The sequence below is a fragment of the Podarcis muralis genome, chromosome 16 (genome assembly GCF_964188315.1).
Source record: "Podarcis muralis chromosome 16, rPodMur119.hap1.1, whole genome shotgun sequence".
Classification (NCBI taxonomy): domain Eukaryota; kingdom Metazoa; phylum Chordata; class Lepidosauria; order Squamata; family Lacertidae; genus Podarcis; species Podarcis muralis.
This window is the reverse complement of record NC_135670.1, coordinates 22,966,556-22,981,324: the sequence shown is the minus strand read 5'-3', so window position 1 is coordinate 22,981,324 and position 14,769 is coordinate 22,966,556. Positions and strand designations below refer to the sequence as shown.

At 45.9% G+C, this 14,769-nt stretch overlaps 1 protein-coding gene across 19 annotated transcripts in view; it reads left to right on the top strand.

The window, feature by feature from the left end:
• MTMR3 (myotubularin related protein 3) overlaps positions 1-14,769 on the top strand; it is a 57,049-nt gene that overhangs the window by 38,559 nt on the left and 3,721 nt on the right. For 9 of the 19 annotated variants that reach the window (XM_077920171.1, XM_077920170.1, XM_077920163.1 and 6 more), the window contains 10 exons: positions 1,189-1,320; positions 3,166-3,277; positions 4,020-4,215; positions 4,864-5,049; positions 5,385-5,555; positions 6,853-6,998; positions 7,225-8,620; positions 11,372-11,482; positions 12,009-12,097; positions 13,881-13,907. In XM_077920171.1, coding sequence (XP_077776297.1) covers positions 1,189-1,320; positions 3,166-3,277; positions 4,020-4,215; positions 4,864-5,049; positions 5,385-5,555; positions 6,853-6,998; positions 7,225-8,620; positions 11,372-11,482; positions 12,009-12,097; positions 13,881-13,907 — 2,566 coding nt within the window. Of the gene's footprint in view, positions 1-1,188; positions 1,321-3,165; positions 3,278-4,019; positions 4,216-4,863; positions 5,050-5,384; positions 5,556-6,852; positions 6,999-7,224; positions 8,621-11,214; positions 11,239-11,371; positions 11,483-12,008; positions 12,098-13,880; positions 13,908-14,769 lie in introns of those variants that run through there. The other 10 variants (XM_077920175.1, XM_077920177.1, XM_077920181.1 and 7 more) reach the window with 4 other exon arrangements.

The window sequence follows — 14,769 nt, the reverse complement described above, 5'->3', positions numbered from 1 at the left end:
CGGATTTCAGCCTTTTGTCTGCAACTCTTGTGTGTAGGACACCTGGATGCCTGCTCTGCCTTGGAGGAGGTGGGGGGTGGGGGGGAAGGATAGCCAGGGTGCCACTCATGTCATTGATGGGCCATAACTTAGTGGTAGAGCATCTGTTTTTCAGAATAATAATAATAATTTATTATTTATATCCCACCCATCTGGCTGGGTTTCCCCAGCCACTCTGGGCGGCTTCCAACAGAATATTAAAATACAATAGTCTATTAAACATTAAAAGCTTCCCTAAACAGGGCTGCCTTCAGATGTCTTCTAAAAGTCTGGTAGTTGTTTTTCTCTTTGACATCTGGTGGGAGGGCGTTCCACAGGGCAGGTGCCACTACCAAGAAGGCCCTCTGCCTGGTTCCCTGTAACTTGGCTTCTCGCTATGAGGGAACCACCAGAAGGCCCTTGGCACTGGACCTCAGTGTCCGGGCAGAATGATGAGGGTGGAGACACTCCTTCAGGTATACTGGACTGAGGCCGTTTAGGGCTTTAATGGTCAGCACCAACACTTTGAATTGTGCTCGGAAACGTACTGGGAGCCAATGTAGGTCTTTCAAGACTGGTGTTATGTGGTCTCGGCGGCTGCTCCTAGTCACCAGTCTAGCTGCCACATTCTGGATTAGTTGTAGTTTCTGGGTCACCTTCAAAGGTAGCCCCACGTAGAGCGCATTGCAGTAGTCCAAGCGAGAGATAACTAGAGCATGCACCACTCTGGTGAGACAGGTCCCAGGTTGAATCTCCAGCATCTTCAGGTAGGGTTGGGAAAATTCTCTGCCTGAAATCCTGAAGAGCTGCTGTTAGTGCAGATAATACTGAGCTACATAGATTCAGCAAAAAGTGGCCTCCTGAGTACATAATGACAGGGTGGAATGATAACTGCAGGAGACAGTTTGAAGGAAAAGCAAAATGGCAGTTGGTTCTAGGCAGCCCGGTGGGGTGGGCCTTGTGGCCTCACTTCTCCCTCTTCTGTAACCAGGTTGAATCAGCTACTGCTGGGGCCGGAATTAGACGTGAGGAGTATGTTCCACTGTCAAAAGCAGCTCCTCTGCTTCTCTCTCACTTTCTTGATGTAAGATGCCATGTAATCCATGTGTCAACTGTGCACTTTTTGGATATCTGCTGCAGAATAAGCTGTTCTCTCCTTTTCTTCTTCAGATTCCTCCATCTCCAACGCTTCAGGAGCAGAAAGTCTAGCCATTCAGCCTCAGAAACTTTTGATCTTGGATGCACGCTCTTATGCAGCTGCAGTGGCAAACAGGGCCAAAGGGGGAGGCTGTGAATGCCCAGGTGAGTAGCCGTGCTGTGCTCTGAGCATTGTGCAAAGGTGTTTACACGTGCAGAGAAGGAGTGGGAGTGGAGACCTTGTCTAAACCAGATCAAATTTTGATTACCAGAGTAGCTACCATTAATTCAAGGAGGTTGGAAATGGGGTGTGTATGCTAAAAAGTGTTAAAATCCAAAGGGGTTGTTGCTTAAGAAGAGAAAGATGCCACCTTTTGTCCTGCAATTTAGATCCAGTCTCTAAAGCCAAACTACAGCATTTGATCATGGAGTCCTTACCAGATTTTAGTCAAAAGTATGGGTTTTTTGTTTGTTTTTTTAAACCCACCTTGTTTTGTTTTAAGGAAGTGAAGGAATTGCACTGCATGGCCAAATTCACTAAACCATGGTGTTTAGTGTTGCATCTGAATTTCGCCACAGAATGCAGAAGCTGCAGGTAGCTTTGGGGTCATGTGTCTACCCCTTTCCCTGTTTGTAATTTGTAACAAAGAGCAGTTTTTAGTTTCACCCAAACTGGTGAAACTCCAGGTTGTTGCAGATTGCAAACAAGAAGTTTTTAAATTCCTTCTCCTGGTGTGCAAAGGAGGAAGGAAGGGAAAAATTGAGAGAGACATCTGCTTAAATTTCTGGAGAGGCACTACCAGTGTGGTGCAGACAGTAATGAGATCTACCGATCCAGGGGTCTGATAAGAAGGCCAAACACTTATGTTCCAAGTGACACCCTGATTCTCTGTATGATTCAAAATCTGCAATAGATGTCAGCTTAATAGTTTATAATATTATGGCATGCGCTTGACATCATTTATAAGTTCGCTGATCCACCCAAACCAATACATGGTGAAAAACTGCATGGTGCAGCAGCCAGGTGCATCTTATTTATGAAGACCTAATGATTGTAATTTGTTTAAAAATTGCAAGATGCTACGGAAGTCCAGCATGAACCCATATTTCTACCCTCCAGGCTGCATTCTAATTATACCAAAAAACTTCTGTGCAACTACGTCACCCATCCCAAACAAGTACAGTGGTACCTCAGTTTACAGACACTTCAGGTTACAGACTCCGCTAACCCAGAAATAATACCTTGGGTTAAGAACTTTGCTTCAGGATGAGAACAGAAATTGCGTGGTGGTGTCGCGGCAGCAGCAGTGGGAGGCTACATTAGCTATAATGGTACCTCAGGTTAAGAACAGTTTCAGGTTAAGAATGGACCTCTAGAACAAATTAAGTTCTTAACCCGAAGTACCACTGTATTGGGATCCGTATACTTGAAATTCCTACATACAAAGTAGCCCATGGAAACAATTGAACTTGTATGTCTACAGTTACAGGTGTTGCTTCCTGGCAGTGGTTCAGGAGTATAGTGGCTGAAGAATGTGCCACTGTTGTCATGCTAAATTGCCACCAGAGAGGGCAGAGGGTGAGAGATAATATCCAGACAGGTCCTGAGCATGCTGACACTACACAACTCTTATTTTTCAACTCCTCCACTGCCATGTCCGTGTTGCTAACTAAGGGGGTTGTCTGACTTATGTTCACTGGTGATAACAATCAGTTTCAAACCACTTCTATAGATAGAGACCATTGTTCCCAGCAAGCAGTCCAGTAGATCAGTAAGTTCATGTGTTTTCTTTAGACTGTGTTAGAATAACTCCCTCTATTCTGTCATAACAGTCGTCCTTTGTCATGATGTTTGGTGTGCCTGAGAGAACCTCAAAGGCTAGAGGAGGCTGATGGGATAATAGCGCCTAGCACAGGCCCCAGCTGCTGCTGGCTCATTTTTACAGTAAAGCTCCTTCATTCATTTCGCTTCTGCCTTGTTTGAAGTGCCTTATCTTCTGCTTTTAACAGAGTATTATCCAAACTGTGAAGTAGTGTTTATGGGAATGGCAAACATCCATTCTATTCGGAAGAGCTTTCAGTCGCTGCGTTTGCTCTGCACACAAATGCCGGACCCAGGAAAGTGAGTGACGTGTGCGCCTTCTCTCTGCTCCCCCCCACTGTTGTCCCCTTGCACATCTCCCCTTCCCAGCACGCACACTGTACTAATAGGTTTATTGGTATTGCTTTTTAAACAATCTAATCCTCAGTCTTCTGTTTGTCATTGTAAATAAAGGCAGTCATTTGCATGCCTTCCACCAACCTTGTGCCCCCCACATATTTTTGGATTGCAGCCCCCATTATCCCCAGCCATCATGGCCATTTAAAAGGCACCAGGTTAGCGAATGCTGGATTAGTTATTAGATAAGAGAAAATTAACATTTGTAATTATTTGTATATGTTTGTGTGTATATACACAAACACACGCATATATTTAATATTGGCTTTTTAAATTTAAAAAACCTAGTTGTTTTTTTTTAATCCACCTACCTCCAGACCTATTGACCTTTGCTGTTTTCCCACACAAAATGCCCCGGAATACTGCCAACACACACTCCTGCATTGTTGGCATGTGTGCAAGCTTACCTTTAGGGGGAACCTACCTGTTGTTACTGTTCTCTTTGGGAACCTTGGATAAGCTTCTGAGACACCCCAAGGTTTCTGGAAATAGAGGCTTGGATACCCACTAACATAAGCGATTTGTACTTTTTGATGCAGAAGAAAAAAAAGTATACCCTCCACTTGTTACTGAAATTTGCTCAACCTACAAACTTCACTTTAACAGAACAGAGAGGTCAAAACTATTCTCCCTTGTTGATCTGCAGCTGGCTGTCAGCTCTGGAAAGCACCAAATGGCTGCAACATTTGTCTGTCCTTCTGAAATCGGCACTTCTGGTAGTTCATGCAGTGGACAGAGATCAGCGGCCCGTCTTGGTACACTGCTCAGATGGCTGGGACAGAACCCCGCAGATAGTGGCTCTGGCTAAGCTGCTGCTGGATCCATATTACAGGACCATCGAGGTTCGTGGCATGGGAAATAGCACAGTTGGGGGACCTCTAAATTGTGTTTAAAAAGGTTTATGGTGGTGGCTCTTCTAAAGAAGAGCATCTGTGGCCCTCCAGATGTTGCTCAGCTGCTATCCCCATTGTTCCTGGCCATTGGCTATGCTTGCTAGGGCTAATGTGAATTGTAATTGAGCAACATCTGGAGAGCCAGTGGTCCCCCACGCCTGATCCATGTTCTTTCCTCCAAACTGCTGAAGAATAGACTTGGCATGAAATAAAATGGATTTAATGCTGGAAGGGTTTTTTGGGGCTGGGGTGCGTAAGAGAAATGTGAGTTTGTGTCCGAGAATGAAATAGGTAGTCTGAAGTAAGGATCATTTTGAAGTGTTATTAAGGATGGCAGAGATAGAAACATGGATCTGGCTCTTGGGGTGCCACCTGTGTGTAAGCTCTTTTCCTCAAGCCTCATTGATGCAAATGAGAGCAGCTTTTCTTCATTTCAGTGGGTCTTGCCCATGAGGCTTTCATAGTGAATTTGACCCCTTGCTGGTTAATTGCTAGGAGGGAAAGCATTTTGGGTTTTCCACCTCATGCCAGCATATCTTAGTTTGGCTTTGTGGACTTGAGCCTTGTGCAAATTTAATTCAGTGATGCTTCCCTCAGGGTTTCCAGGTGCTTGTGGAGATGGAGTGGCTGGATTTTGGCCATAAGTTTGCCGATCGCTGTGGTCATGGTGAGAATTCGGATGACCTGAATGAACGATGCCCAGTGTTCCTGCAGTGGCTCGACTGTGTCCATCAGCTCCAGAGGCAGTTCCCCTGCTCTTTCGAGTTTAATGAAGCATTCCTTGTGAGTTGAATACTTTTACACACTGCTTCTAATATTTTGAACCTTTTCGTAGTTCAGTATTCAGATCTGAAAAGGAAGCTACCAAGCCAAAAAAAGTAAAAAGTAAAAATCTCTCATTGGAGTCTGCAGAAATGCTCACTCAGAGGGTAGTTAGGTATGTTCCATAGCGTTATTTAAACTCTGAATTGGAAAATCAAATTTGGAGTTCACATTAAACTCACATATTTCAGACCTGCGTATCTGTGTTTTGGTGGTGTGTGCGAAAGAGAAATTGAGAGATCCTACTTTTCAGGCTTGTGTGCCAACAATAATATAGCTGCATCCTTTCTATATAGGTCAAGTTGGTGCAGCACACATACTCCTGCCTCTTTGGTACATTCCTGTGCAACAACGCGAAGGAGAGAGGTGAAAAGCACACCCAAGAGAGGACCTGTTCAGTTTGGTCTCTGCTGCGAGCAGGAAACAAAGCCTTCAAAAATCTGCTTTACTCCTCCCAATCAGAATCTGTATGTACTTTTTATTGTTTGCACTCCTATAAAAATGTAACCAGTCTGATGCACATAGTTCTTTTTCCCTTTCCCATTCCCACAACACACCTGTCAGGTAAATCAAGATAAGGTGAAGTATGATGCAGCTATTCTGCCTACCTCATTGAAGCAAGAGTTTGTATCTAAAGAGGGTAAAGGAACCTGGTCTTCCAAGACAATTCAAAACACTGCATTAGGTAACCCAAAAAGACTCTCAGAGCTACAGCACTCTGAGAATAGTCTAAAGATGTAGGACACAGTCCAGCAGGATGTTCCTTTCTGCAAACCCCCTTGAGATGAGTGGGAGCTGGGCAAGAGCACAGTAGGTCCATGTTGCAGTTTGAGTGTCTGTCCCCATATTCTGTCTTCATGGGAAACACCTGGGAAGAGTGACTTGAAAGCAGCCAACATATGTGGTGGACATACTGTACTACTATTCAGCTATTTTAGATTCAGAGCAAACAGGCTGTAGGCATATAATGTACTATTATTTCCCTATAGACGCCAAAAGGGCTTCTTGAAACCCACTCTTTTGACTACAAACATTCAGTGATCTTCAGTTAACCAATTTTGCAGCTGTTAATAATGTCAAAAAACTCTTAAGGCTTCGTGTGCGCACTCCCACACATCCTTGTAATGCTGGTAATGGTCTGGCATTACATGCAGCCACAGCAAATGTCACCCAACTGTAGGGAATGGGGTAGGTTTTGTGTTATTGGGGGTACATTGCTTGAGAGAGAATGTGTGCTGAAGGACACATTATTACAGTATTCTAAAAGTATGGCTGTAAATAAGATAGTTAAATCATCTGGGAAAATCATGTAAATCACTCTGAGCTCTTCTGAGACACAGAACGGCATAAGTGCAGTACATATAATAATACAATTTGTGGATGCACTACACTGCTCATCTGGTTGTTTTAAAATAAGTTGCCATTTTAATATAACATTCTTGGTTTTGGGCGTTTGCTTGCTTTCCCAGTCCTTGCAATGATTCACCCTCTTTTGAAATAGTTTGTCTACTTTCTAAATTAGTGGCACTGTGGTGGTTAAGAGTATGAGCAATGAGCTGGCGGGAGGGGCTGTATCAATTGATGGGGTGGGCAAACAGAGGCCATTCCAAAGTGTCTGGAAGGGGCAAGATTCAAATGGCTGCTCTTGAATATATTCAAGATTAACCTGCGACTGCAAATTAAAATGCAAGGTCAGTCAATCTCAAACCTTAATAAAAGGATTACAGCCTTCTTAGTAGTCTGTTCGTCCTCTCTCCCTCTCAGGTGCTGTATCCTGTGTGCCACGTGCGAAACCTCATGCTGTGGAGTGCCGTTTACTTGCCATGTTCTTCCCCTTCGACCCCTGCGGATGACACCTGTGCCCCTTACCCAGTCCCAGGTTCCAGCCCTGAAGATCAGCCTCTGGGCAGGTGAGCTCAGAGTTCAGATGATGTAATGTAAGTAGATGTTTGACAGGTGAGGGAGTTGCCTCTATTGCTGTCCACGTGATTAACAAATGGCAGTTTTCAGGAGTTGTTGAGAGAGTATAGCATCATGCGAAAGATGATTATCTGCAGGCGTGATTGGCCGTTAACAGCTGATTTCTAACCTGTAATTAGAAACAATTCTCAGCATTTTTCTTTCTTTCCTCTCCAGGCTGCCAAAGACAAGGTCATTTGACAATCTGACAATGGCTGGTGACAGCAGCGTACCGACAACCAACCGGCGTAGTAGCGACCCCAGCCTCAACGAGAAGTGGCAGGAGCACCGCCGGTCCCTGGAGCTGAGCAGCCTTGGGAACCCGGAGGACGACCCCTTTGACGGAGAATGTGTGAGCAAACAAGGCAGGACTCTGGTTGGAGCAGAGCTTTCAGTGGCTGTAGCAGAGGGGCAGATGGAGAACATTTTGCAAGAGGCTACCAAGGAGGAAGTGAGCCTGGAGGAGTGTGTGAGGGGCGTTCCAGAAACGGCAAGTAAAGAAGGGGGAGAGGACACTGCTCTTGATAAGGAAAGCAGGACTGAGAACCTGGACAGCTCTACTGATAACATGGGTGGGAAGACCGAACTGGATACAGCAACTTTATTAGACAATCCAGTTTCCAGCCCACAGATGGATTTACAGGGTGCTTTTGAGCTTCAGGGGCAAGATGAGCTCCATTACGATGTCCAGAAACCATCTCAGGTGAAGGAACTACGGCCTGGCTTTTTGGGCAATGCTGTAAATAGTAATATTCAAAGATCAGAGGAGGACAGTGTTAGTAGGCTACCTGTAGAGGTCAAAATCCCTCAGGGCACTCCCCAGCCCAGCCTCCCATTTCCTGTCCTGCATGAGATGGGAACATCAAACATGGAGAGCTCTACGGAAACTTTAACAGAGAATGGGGCAAAGACGGAGCTGATCCAGAATGTCTCTTGCCATTGGCTCCATCCCATGGACAACAGTGCTGGCGAACTTTCCCGCACTGTCGAAAGTCGGCCTGAGAACGAGGACTCAATAGAGCTACACAAACTGGCAGCGGACCTAAACAGGACTACTAAGAGCAGCAGCTTACATGACCCAATGCCTTCACCTTGTGCCTTGCCTTTAGCTGACTATAAAGAGATTGTGTGCAATGGAGAGCTGGAGCCTGAGAACAAGGTGGCAGAGAGCCCGGCAGGGTTCAGTGTTACCCAGAAATACCCTGCACCAAACGGACACTGTGTGAACGGGGAGGAAGGCAGGGTAAAGGCTTCCCTCAGCCGACAGGTCTCTGCAGCTAGCTGTAGTTCTGCCCCGCTGCATCTGAGGAATTTGCACCACAAGTGGGTTCATGCTATTCCAGGCCGGCAGCAGACAGCAAACAGCCCGGACCAGCCTGCCCGGAGTCACCTGGATGACGATGGGATGCCAATCTATGCCGATGTCATTCAGCAGCGCCTCCGCCAGATTGAAAGTGGGCACCAGCAGGAAGTGGAGACTTTAAAGAAGCAGGTGCAGGAGCTGAGGAGCCGTCTAGAGAGCCAGTACCTGAACAGCTCGCTGCGTTTCAACGGGGATTATGGGGATGAAGTGGTAAGTTAAGCGACCTTTGCCATGATTGTGCCCGTGGTTCTGTGCAAAGAAAATGGATCCTTGGAAGTGACTCCACAAAAAAAGGCTACCTGGATACATATGCCCTCTTCCCCACAGATATATATGGCACATTGATAGCCAGAGGCTGGGGGTGTAGGGAACCAGCCTTTCCCTGATTCACAAATTCTTTCTCACTTAGGCCCCCTGGAGGTGATTCTGATTCATTACAGGCAGCTAGATGAATGGCTAATTTGCAAAGCTACTCATTCTTTGGAAAGAGAGAGAGAGAGAGAGAGAGAGAGGAGTGTGTGTGTGTGTGTGTGTTTTAGTGCCAGTAAAAATGGCAAAGCCATACATGCTTTATTTGGTTGAGGAGGGCCACTGCCTTGTATAAACATTGTATAAAGGCTTGTTGATGTTGTATCAGGACTTCTTTATAGTTATTAGCAAAAGACGCCAAAGCACTGCTGCAGCAGAGACTAATTTATTCCATGTCCTGTCCAAGTTCATTGAAATGCCTATGCACCATTTAGGCCTGTTAAAAGGTCTCGACAGTCCAGTCCACTAGTTTCTGCATTTTCTTTTGAGTGGCCAAGAGTCCTCACTCAAAAGAGGCACCCCGTTGCATCATTTTTTAACCTGTTGGTGGTTTTAAAGGGCAGTTCTTTGTGTCACGTGTTTATGAGTGCAGGTGTTTATGGATGCTTGGGGCTGCTCCAGAATTTTAAAAAATGCATGCATAACATAAAGCATGAAAACAGGGCCGATCATGATGTGGCATGCAGTGGGATGGATCGCCAGCTGGCAGTCCTTGATCCAAATCCCTGCTGTGTTCTGCTCACCAACGTGAGATCTGTCATTGTGAGGTCTATTCAGAGGGGAATGAGCAACTGTGAAAAGGTGGTTAGTAGCCAGCCAGCCACATGTGTCCCGTTCTTTCCAGTGCAGCCTGGATGAGAGAGAGCAAAATTGCCAGTAAGTAACCTAATGAGTCGAGAGTACGCGGGTGGCGCTGTGGATTAAACCACGGCACCTAGGGCTTGCTGATCAGAAGGTCGGTAGTTCAAATCCCCGCGACGGGGTGAGCTCCCGTTGCTCGGTCCCTGCTACTGCCCACCTAGCAGTTTGAAAGCACCCAGTGCAAGTAGATAAATAGGTACCACTCCGGCGGGAAGGTAAACGGCATTTCCGTGCACCACTCTGGCTTCACTAGAAGCGGCTTAGTCATGCTGGCCACATGACCTGGAATCTGTATGCCGGCTCCCTTGGCCAGTAAAGCGAGATGAGTGCCACAACCCCAGAGACGTCTGCGACTGGACCTAATGGTCAGGAGTCCCTTTACCTTTAACCAAATGAATCGGGGGGGGGGGTGAATAGAGAGAGTGTGTGGATATTTGGAAGGTAGGCTGTTGGGCTTGTGCTTGGCTCTGGATTGGCCCTCCCAAGTGATGTAGTTGTCGTCTTAAAGGTTTTGGGTGTGATGGGAAGACATTAAGACCTCAGTTGAGACTTCATTTCTACCCCAATATATAGAACAATCCTAAGGTAGGATTGGGGAGCCTCAGCCCTGGGGGCCAAATGCAGCCCTCCAGGCCCCATCTGTTTGCCCTCTGAACTTTATCAAGGCTACACCTGCCCTATTTTGCATCCTCCTTGAGTGTATTTATCTGACTGGAATGGATGGAGAATAGAAGAGTGTGAGAGTGCTTATAAAACTTATCCTACTGTGCAGAAGTAAAATTCACATCCATTGGCCACTTTTGCTTCTAGTCCTGCTCATCACTGGCTCGCGGCCCCTGGAAGGAAATGTGGTCCTTGGGCTCAAAAAGCTTCCCCTTCCGTGTCCTAAGGAGAAAGGCTTGTCCCATAGACTTCTGCTGTGTGTTGAGTAGAACTGCACAGTAGCTGGAAAACTGGTATTTTAAAAATAACCAGTGTTTTGTTTGCACAGCCTTAAAACTGTCTGAAACTGGCCAAGGGATTTGGCTGACAGGAGGATGCTGCCATGGAGCAGCAGCATCTGCGGTGCTGGCACAAGTGGGGTGTCTGAAGAGTTTATACTAGCTTCTTCCTCCCAGCTGACAAAGCCTGAAAGAGAAACTAAGTACCCCTGATCTCCTCTCATTTTCTTCCCATTTTTACCCAAAGGGGATGTCTTCTGGCCACTGCTGCCACTCCATCACTCCACTGTTGCCTCTCCCAAATTGCTTGTACTCCCACAGTTGCTCTAGTGAAGCCCCATTCCGTTCTCCATGCCCCACAACCACTGCTGTAGGGCTTAAATAGTATTTTCTGCATGGTTGTATTAAATGGTGCTCTGCATGGCATACAGTTTTTCAAATGGATTGGAAAGCGACTGAGTCTGTTCAGGGATTCCATTGTTTACTGTTGGAGCTTTTGCAGCACCGTATTTATGCCACAGAGCTCTGTCTTCTGCTCCACATCTCACACACCTTCAAGTATCTACCATATAGAGAGAACATCAGCACCCCAATCATTGCCAAAATATATGAGCCGCGAAAGTATATTGCTATCAGATATGCTCATGGCAACATTTGAATTTTAGCAATGAGTTTGGGTTTTCTGTTTTGCAGAACTTTTGAGGAATTTGGTAGAAGCCACCTCTCCACCCTATCCCATAATCTGATCTCTGAGCAGGAGGTTAAGAAGGATTCCCTCTTCTCAGCTGCCTAATCCATGTTCTGAGGGGTTGGGAGTAGGTTCTGTTCAGCTGTGTTTGTTTGCCAACAGACTTCAATCCCTGACTCGGAAAGCAATCTGGATCAGAACTGTTTGTCTCGCTGCAGTACAGAGATTTTCTCTGAAGCCAGCTGGGAGCAGGTGGATAAACAGGACACAGAGGTACAGGCAAATTCCATCTCCGTGGCCTTCCTCTCCCTTTTCCTTATATCGGCACCTGCTACTAATCACCTGGCTCTACTCTGTATCCCTTTGGTTCTGACATTGGTCTCTTGAAACCTCTTCCCTCTTGTCCCTGTTGTCTCTAATACTTAAAAAATCTGTACCCGTGCCAAAGAAGCCCCATAGCTGTCAGTTTTCTGCCTTTGGACCTGCACTAGGAAATGATGAAAGCATTTTCCTTGACTAACATGTGGTGTGTCAGTGTGCTTGGCTTATTTAGCTATGTAAGTGTGAGAGAAAGTTGGGGGCCTTAGCACTGGTTGTGAAAACTTGGTATTTGAGATGCTCGGTTAGAAGATTCTTCTGTTATTTGGCCAAAGATGAAGAAACAATTCCTTCCTTCCTTCCTTCCTTCCTTCCTTCCTTCCTTCCTTCCTTCCTTCCTTCCTTCCCTCCCCTCTGTATCCAACTTACTTTCTAAACCATGTATTTAAAGTTCTCTCTCTCTTTACATCTCTGTTCCCAGGTGACACGATGGCTTCCCGATCACCTGGCTGCACACTGTTACGGCTGCGACAGTGCATTCTGGCTTGTCAGCAGGAAGCACCACTGCAGGTAATGCATGTAGGATGGATAGTGTGGGGTGCAGGTATGCTATTCTGCTGCCATGTCCTGGAGGGGCTCCTCTTTCTTTTAGCCTCTGGGCACTTTGCCTTTTATTTTTCCTTGATAAGATCACTCTCCCATGTCAGACCATAGAGCCACACACGGCAGTGTTATAGCAAGGGTAGACACCCACTGCATAGCATTCTTCTTGCTGAGTCCACCATGGCCTGCGTCAGAAGGGCTTAGCTTTTGACAAGCTGTAAGAGTGTTATAAAGTTTGTCACACAGCCCACCTCCACACCTTACAGTTAAAGTACTAGTATACCACTTTAAAGACTCCTGGCTTCTCCCAAATAATCATAGGAACTGTAATTTCTTAAGGGGGCAGAGAGTTGTTAGGAGGTCAGATTTCCCGTGGCTTTGCACTGGGGCTTAAGTATGAATCTTAAACTTCCCACCAATGCACAGTTCATAGAATCCTGTGGAAACTTGGTCCCCAGATGGTGATTTGAGAAGAGGGACAGAACCCTTTTGCTTTACACCTGCAGTCTTATATCCTGCCCTTCCTGCCAAAAATGCCCAAAGTTGCAAACATCAAAACATTAAAGCAATGCAATTTAAAATAAATTTTTAAAACACACATATAAAATAATTAAATGTAAAACATTTAAAAGCTGTCACTAAAGCTTAATTTCAAGTTTGCCATGGTCAGTATCTTTTAGCCATCAAATGCCTTGTGTAACCAGGAATGTGTTTCAGGGGAAAGTTAAAGTCAGTAATGAGGAAGACAGGCGCATCTCACCCAAGAGGGCAATTCTGCAACTGGGGAACCACCACTGAGAAGGCCCTGTCATGGGTCAGCACCAGCCAGGTGGCAGTCGGGTATAGCGCTGCCAACAAGGCCTCCCTTTTTAGTGTGTTTGCTTGTCTCAAACTTTCTCACTAACTTGTTTTGTTTCCAGTCAAGCAGCAGCACCAATAAGCTCCATGCCCCCCCACGTTCTTTTAGAAAAATATTCCTGGGCTTACTCTGCCAGTTTAGCACCTGGCCCGTGCTCAGCCTTTTAGACTGTATTTTCTGCTTTGAGCAAATGTTTAAATCACCTCATACAGAGAGGTCTTCTGCTTTGTGCTGAAGTCTGTTAGAACAGCAGCTTTGGAGAATGTTGGAAATGTCCCATTCAATTTCTTCATCTTCTAGCTGTGTCAAGACTTCTTAGCTGAGAAGGCTTCCAAAGAACAAGTAGGAGCCGATTTTGAGATTTGATCCATCTTGAGACAGTGTGTGCCATGTCCATTTCCTCAATAGTTAAATTGTGTTTCCCAGTCTGATTTCTGTGGCTCTCTTTATTTTATATTAAAATCAGAGGCATGTGCCTCATATCTCTTCACCACCACCAACCCCCCCAACCACCATCACCACCACCACCAAAAAACCCAAACCAGTTTATTTTCCACAATAAGAAATGATGTTTCTCAGTGGAGGCCATGCACTGTGTTTCTGCACGTGTCACTGTTCTTGCCATGCCTACTGATTGGAGGAAGGTGGGTCCGAAGAAAGATACCATGCAAAGATACAGCAGGGACAGCCTCTTCATTTGTTGGGCTCACAGGGGCCATTTAACTTCATTTCTCACAGCACACTATCATTTTTCATTTAAAACATAGCTGTATATTACCTTCTCTCAGGCTAGCAGGAAAAGACAGTGGTCTCACCTTGCCATTTCTGGGGGAAAAACCACAAATCCTCCGATTTAGTCTCCCCTCTGAGCTTTTTCTCCCCTCCTTGCAGGGACCCTGACCGTGTTGATCAGACTTGGTGAGCATTTGGAACAGCCTCTGTTGTCTGCTTGCACTTCTCCGATAACCTCTTCAAACTAACCTTTGACTCCCTCCCCTGCACGCCTCTTGCCCATAAATCGTTACACCAAAGACGAATGGTAGCAGCCCAGTTGGATATTGAGGTCTGTGGGCCTCTTTTCACGTTATACTAATAAGACTTTTTGTTTCATACTGCATACTGCAACTTTGGCTAACATGCAAGTGGCTTATCTGCAATGAGTATTTCAATTATAAGAGCAGGCAATTTCTGTGTATTGAGTGGTAAGATCCGGTTTGGTGGAGTGGAGACCCCCTGTATCGCTGCAGCTTACCTGCTAGAGCTGCAGCAAAGGCGATGTGTCCACCCTGCCCTGGCCCCATCCAGGTAAGCTGCAGTGACACCAGTATCAGGAGGGCAGCTCTACTTCTCCACACCTGCCACCACTGATATATAGAAACCAACAAATTATTTTGGCCTTTTTCCATTGAATTTGGTATTACAGAGAGCTGGCAGCTGTTGGGGAGTTCTTGAGCAGTACACTGAGAGAACCTTACCAATCACTTCTGAAATAGCACAAGAGTGAAAAAAGCCTTAATTGTGGGCTAATGGGCACTGAGTGAGGGACAAGGCAGCGTGAGCATTAGGGTCTCCTCTGCTAGCCAGGTGGAGTAGAGTCCCTGAGAAGGAACATGACTTTGACACTGAGGGCCAGGAGTCTGGCAAAAATCCTGCAATGGATATAGGTACCTACTTAGGGACTAAGTGATCCCTTTGCGTGAGATTTGAACAGATATACCCAGGCAGAAAATTCCAGATAGTATCTCTTTTACACAATGTCCAGGAGTTTCTCTTGAAAGGA